The 23,085-nt window shown below is 42.0% G+C and overlaps 1 protein-coding gene across 1 annotated transcript in view; it reads right to left on the bottom strand.

The window, feature by feature from the left end:
* Positions 1-22,762, bottom strand: part of PDGFD (platelet derived growth factor D) — a 383,342-nt gene extending 360,580 nt beyond the window's left edge. Inside the window, exon 1 of the mRNA XM_077484355.1 lies at positions 22,324-22,762. Coding sequence (XP_077340481.1) covers positions 22,324-22,435 — 112 coding nt within the window. The 5' untranslated portion in view covers positions 22,436-22,762. The remainder of the gene's footprint in view (positions 1-22,323) is intronic.
* Between the last annotated feature and the right edge of the window lie 323 nt (positions 22,763-23,085).

Raw genomic sequence — 23,085 nt, 5'->3', positions numbered from 1 at the left:
AGACACACCAAACATGTGGAAGAAGGTGCTCTGGTCAGATGAAACCAAAATCAAACTTTTTGCCCACAATGCAAAACGATATGTTTGGCGTAAAAGCAACACAGCTCATCACCCTCAACACACCATCCCCACTGTCAAACATGGTGGTGGCAGCATCATGGTTTGGGCCTGCTTTTCTTCAGCAGGGACAGGGAAGATGGTTAAAATTGAGGGGAAGATGTATGCAGCCAAATACAGGACCATTCTGGATGAAAACCTGTTGGAGTCTGCAAAAGACTGGGACGGAGATTTATCTTCCAACAAGACAATGATCCCAAACATACAGCAAAATCTACAAAGGAATGGTTCACAAATAAACGTATCCAGGTGTTAGAATGGCCAAGTCAAAGTCCAGACCTGAATCCAATCGAGAATCTGTGGAAAGAGCTGAAAACTGCTATTCACAAATGCTCTCCATCCAACCTCACTGAGCTCGAGCTGTTTTGCAAGGAAGAATGGGCAAGAATTTCAGTCTCTCGATGTGCAAAACTGATAGAGACATACCCCATAATCATAATTCATAAGTCAAAAAGTGACTTGCAGCTGTAATCGCAGCAAAAGGTGGCTCTACAAAGTATTAACGCAAGGGGGCCGAATAATTTTGCACACCCCACTTTTCATTTTTTTTATTAGTTAAAAAAGTTTCAAAAATCCAATAGATTTCGTTCCACTTCACAATTGTGTCCCACTTGTTGGTGATTCTTCACAAAAAATAAAAATTTTATATCTTTATGTTTGAAGCCTGAAATGTGGCAAAAGGTTGAAAAGTTCAAGGGGGCCGAATACTTTCGCAAGGCACTGTATATATATATATATATATATATATATATATATATATATATATATATATATATATATATATATAGTGTATACCCTTTAAAAAAAAAAAAAAAACAAGTATTTGGAATTTGTGTAAAAAAAAAGAAAGATTTTCTATTTTTGTAATAAATTTACATGTGCTTTTTTCTTAGCGTTTGCATGTGCCGGTCTATTAAGCCCCAGGTTGCCCTTTCTTTTGTGTCTATTGCTAAACTATATCTATGTATAGTTTTTATTACATACATATATAAATGCAGTCACATTTTCCCATAACATAGATGTTTTGCTTTGTATTATTACATGGTGGTTGTTTTTTTACTGCCTAGTCTTACAATACAATCCACAGATGCCAACTGTCCTAGGTTTGCTTTGCTGCAACAGTCCCACATCTATGTGCTCTGTCACAATAATGCTGCATTTGGGCTGTGCCTCAGGATCACAGTTCCCCCCTTATTTGAGTCACTGAGCATGTACTTTAGGGTATTACTGAATGGATTGTGGCAGTGAGTGGATGGTTTCTGCATAATTAGGGGTGTAACGGGCCAGGAAGTGGGCATAATCTGGGCAGGATCATACAGAAAGAGGACTTGATATGCATGGGCCATGGGTGGGGGTATCAGTGTCCCAAGGACTGGAATGAAGAATGTGACAAGTATGCTGGACTATGAGTCAGCTTTTTTCATTGAGAATAATGCATGCCCTGTGTAGCACATGCCTTATCTTAACAGCTGTCAAGCAGGGAGGTTGGATGAGGCAGCGTATAGTTCAGAGCTCCGTCTATTTGTTATTCTACAAATATCTGTTTAATCTGTTTAATCAATACAATTAATACAATTATGATAAAATAAGCGATTACAAAATGTGAAAGACAAATAAAAAAAAATTTGAAAATCTGATATTTCTTTAACCCCTTCATGCCTAAGCCTTTTCTGACACTTGTTGCTTACAAGTTAAAATCAGTATTTTTTTGCTAGAAAATTACTTAGAACCCCCCAAAAAGATATAAATATCTTTTTTTAGCAGAGACCCTAGAGAATAAAATAGCGGCCATTGCAATATTTTATGTCACACTGTATTTGCACAGCGGTCTTTCAAATGCAATTTTTTGGGAAGAAATACAAAATCATGAATTAAAAAAAAACAAAAAAAAACAGTAAAGTTAGCCCAATTTTTTTTGTATAATCTGAAAGATGATGTTACGCCGAGTAAATAGATACCTAACATGTGATGTCTTAAAATTGCACACACTTACGCAATGATGACAAACGACGGCACTTAAAAATCTCCATAGGCGACGCTTTAAATATGTCTACAGGTTACCAGTTTAGAGTTACAGATGTGTGGTTTGAACACTGTTTCCATTTGTTTGTGGGAGCGACTTACGTATATGAGCACGGAGGGATGGGGGGGCACTTTAAAAAAAATTGTTTTCTTATTTATGTTATTTATTTATTTTTTACACTGTCCCTTTAATTTATTTTTATTTTTTTATCACTTTTATTGCTGTTACAAGGAATGTAATCATCCCTTGTGCCAGTAATAGGCAGTGACAGATACTCTTTATGGAGGGATTTGGGGTCTATAAGACCCCAAATCCCTCTTTTGCACTTAAAAGCATTCAAGCAGCCATGTTTGGCTGCTTTGAATACTGTAATTCTTTTTTAAATTTGACGCCTTTAAGATTTCCATAAACTTACTAGATCCAAGACCAGATCAATGCCGATTCTGGCATTGTTTGGATCTCCGGCTAGCCGGAGGACATGCCGGCTGGCCGTTCTGGCCTCCCAGTGGGTCGTGAGAGACAACCCCTTGAAGCCGAGGCCGCATAGTTGAAAGGGTTAATGACTTAATATATGTGCCGATTAAAAAATGCATTCCGCTTTCTCTTTAAAAATCAACAGCCAGTTGTGCATTTTAATACATTTAATTATGAATTACATTACAAAACAAGCACTCCCTTTGCTGCTATCAAGCAAAATGTATATGAAAGTATTAATGAGTAATATGCTTGTGCTCTGGCTGTTTCCCTCTCATCCCCATCTTCAGAATTCTTCAGCAACATCTCCGATTGCTAGGCAACACCTGTATGCGGCCAGCAATGTCTATTCTTCAAGAGCAGCCCAGGACTGGAAGTGGTGACACCGCGCAGATCCTCAAGCAAAACAAAGACCAGCATGTGCAAAACAAATACTATTTAAAGGGACAGTCGAGAATTAGTAGTCCGGGGTAAAAAGCACCGCTGCTTGCTTTCAATCTGACAAATTGCTGCATCTCAGTGCCACATAGGTTATTTAGCCAGGGACCTGCAGTGGCTGCATGAAGTCAAACCAGACTGCAATATCTACCCAGGGCCGTCTTTAAGGCAGGGCAAAAGGGGCAGCTGCCCTGGGCCCTGTCATTGCTGTGGGGCCCAAAGCAGTTGCCTCCTACTTGCCAACTATCCCAGTTTAAATTCCCTTGTCCCTTGAAGTTTTAGTCCTGTGCTGTGTCCCCATATCTCAGTGTGAAGTGCTGTTACTAATGCTGCCCAGCTCTGCCCTATTGTTGTGTACAGCTGACTCACCTGCAGACCCTGTGTTTACAAGTAAATTACCGGCATTCGTATGTAAATAGCGGCAACATTACTAAGTAAATAGCTGCAGCCGGTGGCATTGATATGTAAATAAAGGCGGCATTCATATGTATATTATGCTCCCCTGCAGTGAGGAGATGATGTGCTGTAACCTCTAGCAACCAATCAGCAGTATTACTGTACAGTAATCTCTAGCAACCAATTAACAAGCAGAAATCATTTGCTGTAACCTCTAGCAACCAGTCAGTAAGCGGTAATGATACACTGTAACCTCTGGCAACCAATCGCAATTGCTGCCTGATCTGATACAGTAAACTGGTTTTAAGTCTAGCTGCTATTTATTGTATGTCTCAGAGCAGGTGGAGAGTGAAAATGCATGGGGGGGGGCAAGAAAATTTTTGCCCAGGGTCCAGTCAATATTAAAGATGGCCTTGTATCTACCTAACCAAAGGACATGAAAGTAGGTACCACAGCAGAGTGTGGGATGAGTAGTTTTAGAAACTAGAGAATTTTATGGCACATGACTATTATATTTCAACATGGTAAATATACTGCAGATTGGGTCTGCTTTAGAGTTAGGACGTATGAGTTTTGAGATGGACCTTTCTGTTTCAATCGTTTTATTCAGTTTTAACAAGTAGTTAGAATGCAAAAGTTCTGCTCATGCAGGGGCTAGTATTGACGGTTGTAACAGAAGTTAGATCACAAAGGAAGGCAATAATAAGGCAGTATAAAAAAGCAAGAAAAACAAGAGATAACACAACAGCAGTGAATAGGCTTGTTCATGAAGCCATGAGGACCAAGGGGACCTGGAGAGGTTCTCCACAACAACGGGGCATCCCCTGGGCCCGTAAATATCCATATTGTGGTGCAGTATACAGCCTATACAGATCTAAAAAAGAAAAACAGAGCAGAAACCAGAAGAAAGTTAGGCAGAAAGGTGAAGCTAAAGAAAAGGAGCTCATGCATTTACAGAGTAAGAAGCCAGAGAAAGGATACCGGAGTCTAGGGGAGAAGGGGCAGAAGGTTAGGGGCCCAGAGAAGGGGAGGAGTTAAGGGCTTGGGAGAATCGGGACCGTCTGTCACAGTAGGTCCAAGCTGGCTGGGGGGAAGGTAGAAAAGGCATATGATAGCCATGGTTCCAAGATTTTAAGCAATTTGGAATGAGAGTCATTGCCGAAGCTTGACATCTTTCCGTTGAGCTTCAACGCGATCATACAATCTCTCACCCCCCTTGAAGGGGACAGATGTTTTTTTCCAGGCTTGGGCAATTGTTCTTTTGGCTAACAAGAATAGCTAAGAAGTGACCTTCTTCTGATAAGCGAACAGGCCCAAAATTAGACAATGTAATAAGGAAAATTTGGTTTCTTTTTGTATGGCCAGGTGAAAGAACGTGATTAGGAGGCTAAATACATGGCATCAGAAGCCAATTAATCTAGGGTACTTCCACCATATGTGCACAACATCACCCCGATGGCCACGACCCCAGAAACAGCAGTCTCTGTAGGATAGGCTGGCATGCGCAATATGGGTAGGGAGAAAATACCAATGTAGAAGTAGATTATATAGCGCCACCAAGGTGGCTGTATTAAATGAGCACTAGGCCACAGAAGACCAAGCCTCGCTCCACTCTGCTAAGTCCATCTCAGTTGCCAAGTCTCATTTCCACTGAGCTACATAGGTGAAAGCATAGAGGGCTAAGATTGGGATGGACCTTGCAATAACTGTACTAGTCTGCATAAACAAATTCCTCTAGATAATAATGAATAATGAGACATCAAATCAATATTGATTAATAGACTTATATACTGTACATTGGGGTGAAGACTAAAGCTGTCCCGACATCCGTCTACCATCACCTACAGTATGTAGTACAAGGGCCTTTCTGATTTAATACAAAGTAAATGGGCTTTTTTGGTTAGGGGTGCACCGAATGGAAATTTTGGTGCTGAAAACTAAAACGAAAATACAGTATGCAATGTACGAAAATCACAGTTTTAAAAAAAAATTATATTTTTATATATAATTGTATTATATTCGACTATCTAATTAATATCACCAATTTGAATGAATATGAATTCCTTGTTAGCCATTATTGGCACCTTTAGTGCAAGAAAGGCTCAAGAAAAATGCAGTCTGCAGTCTCTGACCAAATCTTTTCCCGCTCTATTCAAAATGATTTTTGGCTATGCATACAGGTTAAGAGTTTAGGTAGACAGAGTTGGTTCTGTTAAACCCCCATGGCAAATACTCATAGCTCCCAACTGTCCTTCGAGGGACTATCCCTGATTTGGAGCAATGTCCCTCTGTCCCCCTTTCCTCCTCATTTGTCCCTCATTTTGGTCTGATCTATATAGTTGTATATAGAATGCACTTTTTATCATTCAAAAAAGTTTCCCAGTGCTAAACCTTTCATCCAGATTCTATATTTCTGCATTTGTACATTTCAAAAGCCAATATAAAGGAATAGTAGTTGTTAAAAAAAGCACTTCTGGGTTTAACTATTCATTTTTTATTTATAATTCTCTTTTAAGGGGTGTGACAGGGTGTGTGTCCTATGCCTACATACTTTTGATAATAGGTGTCCATCGTTACCATCTCAAAAATGTGGGAGGTATTCAAGTACTAATCAACCTAATATACTAACAAAGTGTCTGAAAAGTACCCATAATTCTTTAATAAGGTTCTTGAGTGTGTCTGGGAAGTTCCCCCAAAATCCAGATGAAACCAGATGAATCATACCCCCAATCCCCTGCCCCATTTGCACACACATAATACAATAAAGGGCAGTACTTTAAAAGTGGCATTTATACTGCACTGTGGGTGCATCTGGTGCACATGGGAGAATACCAAAAGCCAATCATTTAAACCATACAAATGGCCCTTCTGCGGGCACAGCCCTGATTGGTTGAAACATCATCCAATCGGCAGCTCATTGCATGGCAAATCCGCAGCTTGGCACTGCTTGAAATCACCATGATATTCAGCAGCACAGATTGAGTTACTGTATATCACTTTCCCTTCAGTTTGTTGGCAGTGGCAGTTGAAAATCACGTTGAGTGTGACCAGTTCTTTCCATTTTGTAAAACATATTAAAAAGCTAAAAAAAAAATTCCTGTAAAATCTGGGGGGGGGGATTGGATTTAAATCAAGTCGATTTAAATTTGTATTTTAAATCACTAGTAAAAAGGCTTGATTTAAACACCCCATTTTGCATGTCCTGCTCAATCACATGCCATGAATGTATTCAGTTATATTTTTTCTTTATTTTTTTTCTTTTGTACCTGTGTCCTTCTCTGCTTCCTGTCTTAGTTTTCTGCAGATATGGGTGGGTAATCTGTGGGTATTACGCATTTTCCTTTTTTCCAGCAATATCTCCTGGGAGCTCCTGTCATTATTCCCAGGAGTCATTGCGGAGGCCTGCCGCGAGTTCTCGCGGAATTTCGACGACGCTTGTGACGGCAACCCCTGAAGTTTGCGGCGAGTCTCATCGTAAACACTGAGCATGTGCGGGAAATAGCGGTGAATGTTGGGAGCTCAGCATTCACTGTATCCCGCAAATCCATGCTTGAGGGCTTCACATGCCCACAACAAGATGGGAACGGCCACGATCGATTTTTCTAAATATTTATTGAAAACTAAAACGGACAGCAGCAGCTTAAAAAAAAAAAAAAAAAAACACTGAATTTATTTATGATTTACATGTGTCTGAATGATTGCAAAAAATAAATAGGAATGGTCGTGGGAACCCCGCTTTAAATCACAATTTTTAAAGAGCAACTGTCATCTCTGTCCGTCAGCCGCTCCTCCTCTGACCCGCTGGTGACATGGCAGTGACACAACAAGGTGAGAGACGTGGTGGTAGCAGGTGCGTGGATGCCCGCTAACAGGCGCTGCCATGATGGATCTGAAATGACAGGTGCTCTTTAAATGTAAGGACTTATTTTTGCTGGTAGTTAGAATGTTTAATATTTGCAAACAAAATGAAGGTTTCCAATTTAGAATAATAAGCTGTCAGGTTAGTAAAACAGAATATGAGAACTGATTTTAGGTTAATAGGTTAATCACACATAGTTGGAGAACTACTAAAATTCTTTTATTTAATTAAAACAATAACATTCTATTACCTGCTTTACCCATAGGTAGAGGAGCTTCAAAATATTCCCAAACTGGGTCTCTTTTACGGCCTGCTGGCATTTTGGACCTCAAGGGAGGAATAAAGCTCTTCAAGATATGTGCAGAAACATCACAAAGTTTATAAGCTGCTTAGAAGGTTTCACTTTCATTTTTACTGCTTGCCCTTTCTCCTCATACTTAGAACCTGGTACAGATGTATTTCTCTTCAAACAATCATACAATTTGTAGTGTACATAGATTTGCAAAACAATGGGATAAAGGAATATTCATGGTTACTGTGAAATTGTGTGAATGCATCAATGTAGTGCATGTTATCCCAGCTTGCAGAGCTTAGATTCATTGAATGCGTGTACAAAAAATGTTAATATTGCAGAGTATACAGCCGCATGCTGCATAACTAAGCTCCATTTCAAGCTGAATAAACAAAATCACTAATGTATCTTAAAGTGGTAGTAAAGCCGCTGACTTTTTGTTTTCTTCTTTTTCTACACCTGTAAGGGAAAAGGCATAATGAGCTAGTATGCACTGCATACTAGCTCATTATGAAAAACTTACCTTAGAACGAGGTGCCAATCCTCTCTGAGGGAGCTGACATTTTCCCTCGGCGTATCTTGCGTGTATTGCGGCTCTGGCGTTGTGAGTGGCTGAAACCGCAATGCCGTCACTCCCACACGTGCGCGCTGAAGATTTCTTTCCGGCAAGGTCCGGCGTCTGCCAGACTTTCAGCCGAGAATCCCTGGAGCTCATGCGCCGCTGAAGTCAGCGGCTGATTGTGAGGGTACGGTTTAGGAGATATTCTTTTTACCTACAGGTAAGTCTTATTATAGGCTTACCTGTAGGTAAAAGTTAAAAAATAGACTATACAACCGCTTTAAATAGAAAACTATCTTAAGATAGATTTTTAATCCAAAAACATTTTATTAAAATAAAAAAATCTGATTTAAATTTAAAAAAAAATCTGATTTAAAGCGGGATTCCACCCTAAAGTGGAACCTCCGCTGATCGGAACCCCCCCCCCCCTCCGGTGTCACAATTGACACCTTTCAGGGGGGAGGGGGGTGGAGATACCTGTCAAAGACAGGTATTTACACCCACTTCCGGGCATAGACTCCCACGGGAGTCTACGCCATTTCCTGCCCTGCCGCGCTGTCTGCTGGGACACACACGGGTCCCAGTGACAGCGCGGAGATTTCCTATTGCGCGGCGCAGCTCGCGCATGTGCAGTAGGGAACCGGGAAGTGAAGCCGATTCGCTTTACTTCCTGATTCCCTCATCTCGAATGGCGGCGGCAGCAGCCGAGGCCCGAGCGGTCGATCGGCCTCGGCATCGCTGGAACCCGGGACAGGTGAGTGTCCATTTATTAAAAGTCAGCAGCTGTAGTATTTATAGCTGCTGGCTTTTAATATTCTTTTTTTGGGCGGAATCCCTCTTTAAATAAAAAAATAAAAAAAAATCATCAATTGTTATCCACCCTGGTAAAATCATATCTTCCCACATTTGTTTAGGCTCAGAGGAGCAGGAATGATCCAGAGCTGAATATTCCATACAGGAAGAACACAAAACAAACAACATTATTTATCACTAGCAATAACTGAGCTGTGTTTGCACCTGGGTGTACTGGGTCCCGTGTGAAAGAGAAGGCTGGAAACTGATATGAGCATGGATCTAATGGGATTTGGGTGTTGTACAGGAGGACAGCTGTGCGCAGTCTACAATGAGCAGAGCACTGTCTTCTGTCCAAGAGCCCATTGTAAGTGGCTCAGAGGCTCAAGCTGAATGCCTAATAATAACCGGACACAATTGTCTCATTAAAAAAAATTTGATGGCATCTATTTACAGTGTAACAGATGCCGACATTTACATCACACTTACTAACTCGGGAACGCACACAAAATCGCTTTCTTGATTGACACGTACAGAAAAGTGCTGCCCTTCAGCAGACATGCTTCGGTGCCATCATTTCTTAATGGTATCCCCATGCATCTGCTAACACACGCATGTTCGTGCACGCCAAAATGGCAGCATCATGAGGTTCGCTACTGCACAATTTTGCAACAGGGTTGGGGAAATGTTTTTGTGAGTTTCTAACGCATAGGGCAGCCCACTGATATGAATGGGCTGCCCTACAGTGGGAACGCACCTGTATGGTGTGAAGGGGGCCTAAATGAGTATTAAAAGTAACACACTATGGGGTTTATTTACTAAAGCTGGAGAGTGCAAAATCAGGCTCACTTCTACATAGAAACCAATCAGCTTCCAGGTTTTATTGTCAAAGCTTAATTGAACAAGCTGAGGTTTGAAGCAGATTGGTTTCTTTGCAGAAGTGAGACTGATTTTGCACTCTACAACTTTAGTAAATAAACCCCTATGCATATCCTACAATGCCTTTACTTTTTTCTCTGCTCCTTTACCCTGCTGTGATCAGTGCCGACCAAGCACTGCATTGTAAGGATACAGGAGTTGGTAGTACATGGACACCAGAGGGCCTTCTACATGGGGTTTTATTAATTGTAAAGGGGCCACAGCCCCAGCTCCGCAGAGCAGATGTCTAAGGCTAGCTAAGGCTTATGCTGTGTACACACGGTCAGACTTTCCAGCAGAAAAAGTTAGACGGAATAATTTCATTGGATATTCCGATCATGTGTGGGCTTCAGCTGACTTTTTTTTTTCGAAAATTCTGATGGACCTAGAAATAACACGTTTTAAATTTTTCTGACGGAATCAATTCCTATCGGGAAAACCGCGTTCTAAATGATCGGTTTGATCGTGTGTAGGCAAGTCCATTTCAGTATTAGTATATTAGTATATTAGTGCTCTAAGAGAAAACACATAGGGGGTTATTTACGAAAGGCAAATCCACTTTGCACTGCAAGGGCACTTGGAATGCAGTTGCTTTAAATCTGAATAATAGATCTGAAATGAGGGGAAGCTCTGCTGATTTTATCATCCAATCATGTGCAAGCTAAAAGGCTGTTTTTTTATTTTCCTTGCATGTCCCCCTCAGATCTACAGCGACTTTACTTCCAAGTGCACTTGTAGTGAAAAGTGGATTTGCCTCTCGTAAATAACCCCCATAGTTTTCTCTTAGACCCCTTTCACACTGAGGCAGTTTTCAGGTGTTTTATCGCTAGAAATAGTGCCTATAAAGTGCCTGAAAATTGCCTCACATGCCGCTCGAATGTGAAAGTCAAAGTGCTTTCACTTTAGGGCGGTGCGCTTGTGGGACGTTAGAAAAAGTCCTGCAAGCAGCATCCTTGGGGCGGTTTTGGAGTTGTGTATACAGTACTCCCAAACCACCCCTGCCCATTGCAATGAATAGGCAGCGCTTCCGAAGCGCCTGAAAAGCATTTCAGAAGCGCCGCAACACGGGCAGTTTTAACCCTTCTTCGGCCGCTAGCGGAGGTTAAAGGGGCTGCTTAAACAGCGATAAAGCTATGCTAAAAACTAGCGCAACTTTACCGCTAATTGGTCTTATTCTGGCTTCATTTAATCAGCATGGATAGAGGAATCTCCCCAGCCAGCTATTGTATTCGGAACAGCTGTTTGCATACCCAAACAGTAAATGCATCTGATAGGATGCAGTCACTGCTGCAATGACAACTTTTCACCCCGTGGTATTGACAAAGCACTTACAGTTCAAATTTCCTTCTGAATCAGCCGAAATTTGAGCCAGAGTATTCTGTCTGTCTGACCGCCTATCTACCTACCTACCCATCTATCTATCTACCTATCTATCACGGATCCTATCCCACACTCTGCTTGAGTGCTTCCGTCAGTATATCCCGCTTCCTCCAGTCTGACCATCAGAGAGATATATTATTATAGCTGCATTGAATACAAGTCTAGCCAAAAATAGCTTGTAGAATCTTGAATGCTTTATTGGTCAGAACACAGCCTTTTTATACACTTTTAACACAAGGGGTCAGATAACGAGGTAGGTCTGGCTCATGGATACCGCCCCCCCCCCCCCCTCTAGCACAACTTAAACAATTATTAAACAATTATATGAATCCAAAGTAACATCACCTCCAGGGTCCTCAGGCATACAGCTCATAAAGAGCACCATTCCCCCAAATGCCAGGGCCCATGATCAGTGTGAAAGAGGCTAGCATTCAGTCCCCTCCAAAAGCCTCTGTCCTGGCTAGGTCTGTCACACTATCTATCTATCTATCTATCTATCTATCTATCTATCCACTTGTCTCTGCAATGTCTATCTGTCTTCAGCCTATCTACCAATCATTCTATTTACTTAAAGCACAAATCCAGGCAACAATGAAATCTAAAGATGAATTCCAGGTATGGTATACTGTTCATAGTTACGGGTCCAGCTTGGATCAATGGAACCATATATACACCATACCTTGCTGATGCCCTTGAAATATGGAAATCACTGAAGTAGATATCGCCACTCTTATTACATAACATCGCCGCCCCACCTCATCCAGTCACAGAATGCTTTACATTCATTCAGAAAATGTAAAGCATTCTCTGAATGGCGCCCACGCTGAGCAGGCAGCGTCCTGTGCTCAGAATGCAGCAAGTCAGCCGCTCGGCACAGGACCCAGAAGCAAATGGAGATCATTGGAACAGCGGTGTCTACTTCAGTGATTTCCAGTTTCCAGGGGAATCGGCCAGGTATAGTATATACATAGTTACGTTGGTCCAAGCCGGATCACTGTAACTACAGTATGTATAAAATATACCTTACCTGGAATTCATCTTTAAATAGTGCAATGTCCTTACTCCTCAATCTTGAGTCCAAACACGTATTTCTAAGCCATCTTGCAATGTAATGAAATAAAGTTTCCTCGATGAATAACAGCATAAAACCCACATGCAGCATTCCTTATCCAAATGCTTTATTCCATATCAGGCAGATACATATAAAGATATCACAGGTGGGTAAAGTCTTTTTATGCATTTTCCTGATTTGGAAAAAAGCATTTGGATAAAGAACACCATATGCCAGTTTTTATGTTCTTATTGTTGGATATATGGGCTGATGGAGGTCCTCTTGTGCAACCATATCCCCCTATGAGTCCTATTGCAACAACCAGGTGAAGCAGTTATACTGGTTTCTCTTTACACTTTCTTCTAAGCCAAGCTAAATTCCTTCCTTTGGAACCCGACGTTTTTCCTTGCACGTTATCTTCTTAGGCACTACTGGTCCTCCTGTGAGTTCTCCTGCTTCTGCAGCCTATGAGAGAGGGCCCGGTCGCCGAAAGTGTCACCTCCACCAATAAGGGGTGTGCACATCATGCAGGCAGTGAGTGGACAGTGGCTCTAAACCCTCCTATCCTTTACAACCAAGGAAGCTGCCATCTTATGCCCTGTACACACGATCGGACTTTCCGACAACAAAACTGTGGAATTTTGTTCGAAGGTTGTTGGCTCCAACATGTCTTGCATACACACGGTCACACAAATGTTGGCCAACAATTACGAACAAGACATACGATGAGCCAAGAAAAAGTTCAATAGCCAGCGCAGCTCCTTCTGCTTGATTCCGAGCATGCGTGAACTTTTGTGCGTCGGACTTGTGTACACACAATCGGAAATTCCAACAACAAAGTTTTGTTGGCGGAAAATTTTAGAACCTTCCAACCAATATTTGTTGGTGGAAAGTCCAACAACAAATGTTCAATGGAGCGTACACACGGTCGGACTTTCAGCCAACAAGCTCACATCCAACATATGTTGTCGGAAAATACAATTGTGTGTTCGGGGCATTCATCTGTTTCATAGTTAGTAAGGTTGAATAAAGACACCAGTCCAACCTGAGTGAATGTCTACAATTGCCCCTATCCCTGTACATTGCACACTCACATCAGTCCCTACCCTCAAGGAGCCCACAATCCAAGGTCCCCATACATATACTAAGGCCAATTTTGGACAGAAGCCCATTAACCTACCTGCATGTCTTTGGAGTGTGGGAGGAAACACAGAGTACCCAGAGAAAACCCACACAGGCACAGGGAGAACATGCAAACTCCAGGCAGGTAGTATCATGGTTGGGGATTTGAACCAGCAACCCTTTTTACTGCTAGGTGAGAGTGCTAACCACTACACCACTGTTTGATCTATAACTGCTGCGGTGCTGCACATGTGATCTGTTATGACACCAGTCACCATTTGATGGCTTGACAGTTCGGCTGAGAGCACAATCAACTGTGACTGTTATTAATAATGTCATACCTTGAATATAGCTGTTTAGGGAAACCATTAATTTGATGGGTTTAGTTCCATTTTCAGGTACATAAAATAGGCATTTGGATAGTTTTTTTTTGTATATATATATATATTTTTTTTTTTTTTTATATGAGCAGTTTATGGCGGTGGTGGGGGAGTTGGTTTATCTGCTTTGCCACCTCACATAGAAATATGGGGGCAAAGCTGCTCTCCTGCACTGGATCACGTACTAGATATGTGTTCCCGGCACTTCCGGGTAAGGGCTACGCACGTGCGTGACCGCCGCGCCGGCTGTGCTGTGATCAGTCACAGCACAGGCCAATCACTGGGTTCCAGCCAATGATTTACAGCTTGCCGATTTGTGAAAAGGATGGTAGGACAGAGCTCTGTAAATGTAAACAATCTAACTCTGTCCTCTCAGCGGGGATGTGTAGGTTTTTTGTTTCCCTGCAAGGCAGGGAATAAACACTGGCACATCCCTTAGTAAAAGCACCTCACAGTGAATGCACCAAGCACTGTTAGGCACACAGTTAACCCTTTGAGTGCCCCAGATGTTTAACCCCTTCACAGCCAGTGTCATTAGTACAGTGTCAGTGTATATTTTTAACACTGATCACTGTATTAGGCTTCATATACACTGCTGCTGGCAAACGGACATTTAGGAGCAGTTGGGTGGTTTTTCAGCTGCCCCTGAACTCTCCTCTATGTTATCCTATCAGTACATGTACACAGGGTCGTTTATAGTCGTTTCTAGGCAGTTGAGTTTAGAAGCATTTTTTGTAAAGCAAAACAAATGTGTTCAGAACAAACGTTCAAAGGCATTTGAAACGCAAAATGCCTGTAACAGCTTGTAAGCGCATGCAAACGCGGAAACTCACGTTTAGCCGCTTTTCGTTTACAGGTGTTTTTAATGGAGATACATTTTTGACTGTTTGTAAAAAAAAATTTAAAATTAAAAACGCTTCTAAACGGAAACGTGGCATGTAAACGCGGCACAACAGGCGTTTTTAAACGTCGAATACTATCTGTCAAAATAAATCGTTCAGGAGAAGTTTCAAAACGCCCCGTGTACATTGAGTCTAATACCCCATACACACGGCCGGACATTCCGACCACAAAAACCATCGGATTTTGGCGAGACTTGCATACACACGGTCGCACAAAGTTGTTGGAAAATCCGATAGTTCGGAACAAGGTGACGTAGAAAACGTACGATGGGACTACATAGAGGCCAGTAGCCAATAGCTTTCTTCTCCAAATTTTTTCTGAGCATCGGAATTCTCTACACACGATCGGAAAAAGTCCGATCGGATTTTGTTATCGGAAAATTTTAGATCCAGCTCTCAAACTCTTTCCGTCGGAAATTCCAACAGAAAAAGTCCAATAGAGCCCACACACGATCTGATTTTCTGACAACATAATCAGATCGGACTTTTTCCGTCGGAATTTCCGACCGTGTGTATGGGGCATAAGTGTCACTGGTTCCCATAAAGTGTCAGTTAGTGGCAGATTGCCCGCCATATCACTTTCCCACTATAAAATCGCTGATCACCGACAATACTAGTATAAAAAATAAATGAATAAAAAATCTAGTATTTATACCATAGTCTGTAGGTGCTATAACATTCACTCAAACCAATCAATATACGCCTGGGATTTTTTTTTTACCAAATATATGTAGCAGAATACATATTGGCCTAAACTGATGAAGAAATTTACTTTTTACATTTTTTTTTATTGGATATGCTTTATAGCAGAAGTTAAAAAATATTGTTTTTATTTTAAAAAAAATCAGTCTTAAAAAAAAAAAAAACATTGGTGCTCAAATAACACCAAAAGAAAGCTCTATACGTGTGAAAAAAAAATTATATACAGTAAATTTTATTTTAAAAATTTAAATTTAAATGTAACCATTTATTTCCGCAGTATCTGTCTATCTATCTATCTATTTATTTCCACAGTATGTATGTATCTATCTATCGGCCCATCTATCTATTAGAGCTGCCCAATTACTCATCAAGAATCGTTATCGCGATCTTGACTAGTGTTTCACAATTCTTTCTATGCAAAGAATTCTCTCTGTTCTTCTGAAGCCACAGCCTTCAAAAGAAAGGGAGAGAAAAACTGGGAAGTCTGCCAAGAATCAAAACATTCTTTATCAGTTGAACTTAAGTATAAACATTGTAACAATTTGTCAATGGAATAGACTTTGTGTGTAAGTGAAAAAAGTTTAACCAAACACTACACCTTTTTCTGACATTTGTTGGTTTCAAGTTAAAATTAATTTTTTTTTTTGCTAGAAAATTAACCCCCAAACTCTATATATGTATATATATATATATATATATATATATATATATATATATATATATATTTTAGTAGACACCCTAGAGAATAAAATGGTGGTTGTTGCAATATTTTATGTCACACTGTACTTGTGCAGCGGTCTTTCAAATGCCATTTTTTTTTTTACTTTTTAATGAATAATAAAAAAATAAAAATAATAAAAACTAACCAGTAAAGTTTTTTTTTTTTTTTGTATAATGTGAAAGATTTTACATCGCAAGAATCGTGATCTTTTTATTCTAAGCAAAAAAATCATGATTCTCATTTTGGCCAAAATCGTGCAGCTCTACTATCTATGTTTTTCTTCAGCATCTGTCTGTCATACTTTATTGTATGTCTATCTCCCGGTCTTAAGTAATTTATTTGAAGTAGCCCTCACTGCATCTTAAATAGCGGCCGTTATGTGTATTACCATATCCCTTTGGCAGCACAATCACACAGTTAAGCAAAGCTTAGTAAACTTCTAATAAGTAAACATAGAGGCAGCACATAAGATAAGTTATCTTGGAACACGGTTCTAGTGATTACACGAGTATTAGGCGATTTAAGTCCAATGAAATCCAGCAAGGCAGCAATCTAAACAGTGACTCAGGATTTTCCTGGCACATCCCAAACTTTCTAACAGAAATACCTGGCGACTTGTGAAATCTGAGCACCATGCGCATTTCTGTTACCCCCTCACATAGTTCACATTTTTGGAACCGTTTCTCCTTTTCAGTATTTCCATAGAGTGCCTGTGATTCCTAAGCCAAGGTTATCTCCCCTCACTCATAATCACTATATAAAGCATCTTTGTAATGGGCAGCTATTGTACTCATGCAGCTGTAACCTCCAGTCTTGCAGCTTTCCAGAACCTACAATTCCTTGCTGGCCGAAGATGTATGATGGGACTTTTAGTTCATCGGTTGCTGAAGGGCGACCTCAGAGATGTCAACCTAGGAGAACATTTATAGCAGCCTTTATCAACCATTTTAACATGAAGGAACCCCTGAAATTAGAGGTCTTGGTGGAACCCCTGTAACTACAGCTCATGGCACATTAGCATGAGTAAGTCATTTCAAAGTAAAGGATTTTTTTTTTGCCCCATCATACTTTCCTAGGTGGATACAGCATCGGTCCGATGTTGCATCTATCCCCTGGTGCCTCTACACTGAGAAGCGAATGATCAAACATTGCTGATCACTCGGTTCTGACAGCTCCTAGAGGAGAGAGCAGGTGACTGTCAATCAGCAGCTCTCTGCTCTGCCTTCTTCTTGCTCACTGGAGCGCTGGGCTGTGGAGGGGCGGGGAGCGGTCATCTCAGGCTTTCAACGGCTCGCCTAGAGGCGAGACAGGTGTCATTCCAGACATGTGTCGGATCCAGACTTCCATTGTTGGGATGACGCGGTGCCTGGACTGATTTCTAAGACGTTAGCAGACAGCGGACTTTAGTCCGCTCTCTGCTGAAAATGGGTCACAGGGGTGCAAAACGACTTGCACTCCTGTGATCCATAGGAGATATACAGCCAAACGAGCTTTGGCTATAGTTCTCCTTTTAGACATACCTCCTTATACTAGTGGTCAGTGAAGTTTCCATTAGAAGGTCAATGGAGACAAGTTCCCGCAGATTGGCAGTATGTGGGAGAAGGAACCCCTATACATGATCGTGATTTGGAGAAGGGCCCAAATACTCTGGTGGTCAGTGGGAAAAAAAGCTACCTACATTTCTGATCAGTGGGAAGAATGTTCCTTACATGTGTGATCAGTGTGAAGAATGTTCCTTACATTTGTGGTCAGTGGGAGGAATTCTCCTTAAATTTGTGATCACTGGGAGGAATTCTCCTTACATTTGTGGTCAGTGGGAGGAATTCTCCTTACATTTGTGGTCAGTGGGAGGAATTCTCCTTACATTTGTGGTCAGTGGGAGGAATTCTCCTTACATTTGTGGTCAGTGGGAGGAATTCTCCTTACATTTGAGGTGAGTGGGAGGAATTCTTACATTTTTGGTCAGTGGGTGGAATTCTCCTTACATTTGTGGTCAGTGGGAGGAATTCTTACATTTTTAGTCAGTGGGTGGAATTCTCCTTACATTTGTGGTCAGTGGGAGAAATTCTCCTTACATTTGTGGTCAGTGGGAGGAATTCTTACATTTTTGGTCAGTGGAAGGAATTCTTCTTACATTTGTGGTCAGTGGGGAACATTCTCCTTACATTTGTGGTCAGTGGGGAACATTCTCCTTACATTTGTGGTCATTGGGAGGAATTATCCTTACATTTGTGGTCAATGGGAGGAATTCTCTTTACATTTGTGGTCAGTGGGAGGAAGTCTCCTCAAATTTATGGTCAGTGGGAAGAATGCTCCTTACATTTGTGATCAGTGGGAGGAATGCTCCTCATACAATTAGCTAAAAAAGATCAAAAGGGTTAGCAGCTACTTATCTGAGAGACATACATTTCTGATTTCTCAAGGAACCCCTAGCAACCTTCTGGAGGAACCCTAATGTGCCACGGAATCCTCGATGAGAAAGGCAGATGCATAGTTTGAATAGAAAGTGGCACGTAGCTGGCACAAACTGGGTGTGGCTATATCATGTAAGCGGTGTGACTTAAAAAACACTACTTTGTTACTTTTACATACAAAGAACAAACTGAGAATTATATCCAGTGTATATAAATGACATGCTGCAATCTCCATAAATAAACGTTGTCAGTTTTCCGGTAACAGAAACAAAAACAGCAAAATAAACCAAAATAAGCAAAATAAACTTTTACTGCATGTTAAACTGTTTTGCAAAATATGGAACACCTGAAATGATGAAAAGAGAAGATCTCTGGCCAATAAAGGGGGATAAAGGGAGATTTGTGCATCATGCAGGGTGAGACTTTGTAAAATTTAGGCTGAGTTGACATTACTGTGACCTGCAGCGATGGTTCTGTTACCTATAAAGCCTCATGCAGAAAAAATGCTGCTTTTAGGGGCTTTTTTTATTTTTTTCTTATGCCTCTAAAGACCACGTTATATTAGCTAATGTCTCCATACACATTTTGGCATCTAGATTCATACTTAGGAGCAATGTTTAGGGGCATAAAAAAAAATGCCCCAAAACTGCGTTCAGCGAGATGCTTACTGGCATAATTTGCGCACACATACAGTAAATGCACATAAATGTACTTAAATGCCTTCTAGTGGCTAGAATAAAGGAATATTTTACCCACTGAGTTTACACGCATGTGCTTCTAAATGCCATACACCTGCTGAAATGCTTAAACATGCGTAATTAAGAGCCAAAACAAGCATGTTTTAATGGGGAATTTGGGGGTTTAAACAACAAAAACAAACATACAGTACATACTTCCATGCTGCAGCCTCGGTGTGATGCTGCAGCTGCCCCCACCGGCTCTAGGCCTGAGAACTGACTGCTCACACGATTGCTGATCGCTCAGTTCTTGGTTTTCACAGAGAGAGGTGACTGTCAGTCACCGCTCTCTGCTCTGCCTCTCTAGTGCTCACTGGAGTGCAGGACTGGTACGAGGGTAGAAGCAGCTGGCTCAAGCTCTCAGTGGCATGCTGAGAAGCTCGGACAGCTGCCAATTAGGCATCTGGGTGGATCCCTACAATATTGCGGTGATACATCCAGAGGCTAGAGTGGCTAAGTGCACTCCTGTGACCTATACAGTTTCTGGCAGAAAGATCCAGCATACACAGAAGTATTTTAACATGCCCATGTGCATGAGGCCTAATGTTCTTGCACATGGGTGGCTGAGCCCCTTCACCGGAATTCTCAACTTTATTTCTCAGCCTGGGCAGCCCAGATGAAGTGTACAGCCTCTCTCTTTGATATGTCTGTGCATAGCTTTGCTCATATATACAGTAGTGATATACCAACCACAAGTGCAGGGTATTAGCGTTACAAACTAGGGGTTGTCCAGGCAGAGCAAACACATTGGGAATTGCTCTAAAAAAGGCTCGGCCCCCTGTGTGCAAGAGCTCTCAGAGGTCCATTCTCACCTTTAGACCTTAGGTCCCTATTGGGAGAGGAAAGTTAGTTTACAATTTTAAGGGAAGGGGGGGGGGGGGGGGATATATACACACACATGTGCCCTACAACAGCATTCATTTTCCGAAAGCTCATAAAATGTGCATGGGGCACATAAATCTACTGTATGGGAAGCTTGTGTGGAAGAAATTAGAAAAATAAATGGCTAAAAAAAGTATAAATCTAAAAGTAAGTTGACAGTATGTAAGAATGCTCTCCACGGCTGCCATTAAATAGATGCAATTCCTTATACAAGGCGTGTGGGGTAATGTCAAGCTGGTGGATTTAATTAAAGCAAATTTACCATTCACCTTTCTTGCCTGCTCTTTCATGAAATTATGAAGAAGAAGAAGAAGAAGAAGAAGGAGAAGAAGAAGAAGAAGGAGAAGAAGAAGAAGGAGAAGAAGAAGGAGAAGAAGGAGAAGAAGAAGAAGAAGAAGAATCTTCTGGTGTGTGAGAACTTTACTTCATTCCAAAGCAAATTTACCATTCACCTTTCTTGCTCGCTCTTATATGAAATTAAGAAGAAGAAGAAGGAGAAGGAGGAGGAGGAGGAGGAGGAGCAGAAGAAGAATAATGGGAAGAAGAAGGAGAAGAAGAAGAAGAAGGAGGAGAAGAAGGAGAAGGAGAAAAATCGTCTGGTGTGTGAGAACTTTATGCCATTCCAAAGCAAATTTACATTCACCTTTCTTGCACACTAATGAAATTACGAAGAAGGAGAAGAAGAAGAAGGAGAAGAAGAAGAAGCAGGAGAAGGAGAAGGAGGAGAAGGAGAAGGAGGAGAAGGAGAAGAAAAAGAAGAATCTTTTGGTGTGTGAGAACTTTATGTCATTCCTTCACATAAGAGTGACTGTGTGGAGTTAAACCCATCAAATGAAAGTTTCCCCAAACAGTTACATTCAGGGCATGCAATGAGTGATAGTTGTCACAGTTGCTTGTGCTCTCCACCAAGCTGTTAAAACATCAAACGGCTTGGTCATAACTGGTACCATGGCAACTTCAGATCAAACAGAGGCTAAGATGGCAGCTCCCTTGGACCATCCGACACTGGTCTGCACAGATCCGCCATTAGGACAGACTTTACACAAAAAATTTTTTAGAGGAACCCTTCAAATAATTTCCAGGTCTCAGAGAACTTCTGCTACCAAAAATAAATGAATCGGAAGTCATTGGGAAATTGTTGCTTGTATTGATGGTCAGAAGAATACCCCCTTAAAGGGGGCTAAAAAAGATAATTGGCCCTGGCTCTCCCACGTGGCGATGTAGCCGGAACAATCCAGACACCATCAGATGGGAGGGCAATAAGTTGCAGCTGAAAGAACCCCTAGACACCGCTCAGGGAACCCTAGAGTTCCTCAGATCCCTAGTTGGAAATGGCTGCTTTAGAAATAACAGCACGTGGGACTGTGGCCCATAACAGCCAATCAAGCTTCAACCTTTTAATGAGACAGGGGATGCGGTAGCTATAGGTAACAAATCTCCACAATACAACCTACACAAGTCAGCCATTTGGGACTGAGGTTCATGCCAGGCAATCAAGCTCCAACTTTTCAATGAGACTAAAGGATGTGGGATGCAACCGGTCCAGTAAAACAAGGAATGAGGTTGCTATGGGCAACAGGTCCAAAACCACAAGGGATGTGGTTGCTATAGGCAACAGATCCAGTAAAACAAGGGATGTGGTTGCTAACAGCAAAATGTCCAATGAAACAAGGAATACATGACCCCATACACACTATTAGATGTTCTGCAGATTTTTGTCATCAGCTTTACCAAAACCATGTAGTGCAAGGGCCTGACTGAATGCATACACATTAAAACTTTTAAGGTTTGACCTCATATTGTATGGTTTTGGTAAATCTGAAGACAAAAATCTGCAGAAAATCTAATAGTGTGTGTATGGGGTCTTAGTATTGGTAACAGGTCCAATTAGACCACAGGGCTGTGGCTGCTATTGGCAACAGGTATAGTAAAACAAGGGAATTGGTTGCTACGGGCAATATAATACGGGATGCGGTTGCTATGGACAATAAAACAATGGATGTGGTTGCTATGGACAACATGTCCTCATCATCATCATCACACACACAGCATGCAGGGGGTGGAAAGGCTCATAGTACATCTCTTTCTCTCTCTGATAGAATATTAGAAGTCTCAGCATCCCAAACTTCCCGGCTCAGAAAGAAAGTCCCCCCGGGGCACCTACCATCTCTTCTCAGGCTGGACGCTCTCAGGCTCCTCAGACTTCCAGGTTGGGAAGACAATCCCCGACTGCAAAAGTTTGCAAAGACGATGGTGAAAAGCCACGGCCACTGCATTGGGGCTCCTCCGGTGTCCGGGGTGAGGAGAGTCAGGTAAAGAGCCCGGGGCGAGCCGACACCTTCGCTGGAGAGCTGAACGGGTCAGAGGAGAGCTGTACTGCGGGAGGAAAGGAGTGCGGGAGGGAAGGAGTGCGGGAGGTGTGCAGCAAGGCAGAGTGTGGAGAGGAGTCAGTGGAGGGGACAGCCGGCTCTCTCAGGAGTTTGCAGGCAGCTGGTGTCTAGAGTTGGTGAGGCTCCCCCTGTGCAGCCTGCATATCTGTACAACACAGCACATTGCTGGCTGCTACACGTCCCCCCCACTCTACACACCAAGAGAGAGCAGACTGTGTGTGAGAGAGGAGGAAACAGGAACCTCAGGAACACTCATCACATCCCCCCACCCTACACAATGCATGCCCTACACACCCCCACCTTATACAATGCATGTCCTGCACACCCCCACCCTACACAATGCATGCCCTACACACCCCCACCCTACACAATGCATGTCCTGCACACCCACACCCTACACACCCCCACCCTACACAATGCATGCCCTGCACACCCCCACCCTACACAATGCATGCCCTGCACACCCCCACCTTATACAATGCATGTCCTGCACACCCCCACTCTACACAATGCATGCCCTACACACCCCCACCCTA

Source organism: Lithobates pipiens, unplaced genomic scaffold (assembly GCF_037356315.1).
Source record: "Lithobates pipiens isolate NorthernLeopardFrog02 unplaced genomic scaffold, aLitPip1_a1.2 Scaffold_16, whole genome shotgun sequence".
Classification (NCBI taxonomy): domain Eukaryota; kingdom Metazoa; phylum Chordata; class Amphibia; order Anura; family Ranidae; genus Lithobates; species Lithobates pipiens.
The sequence above is the reverse complement of the archived record's forward strand: the minus strand, read 5'-3'. Positions and strand labels throughout refer to the sequence as shown.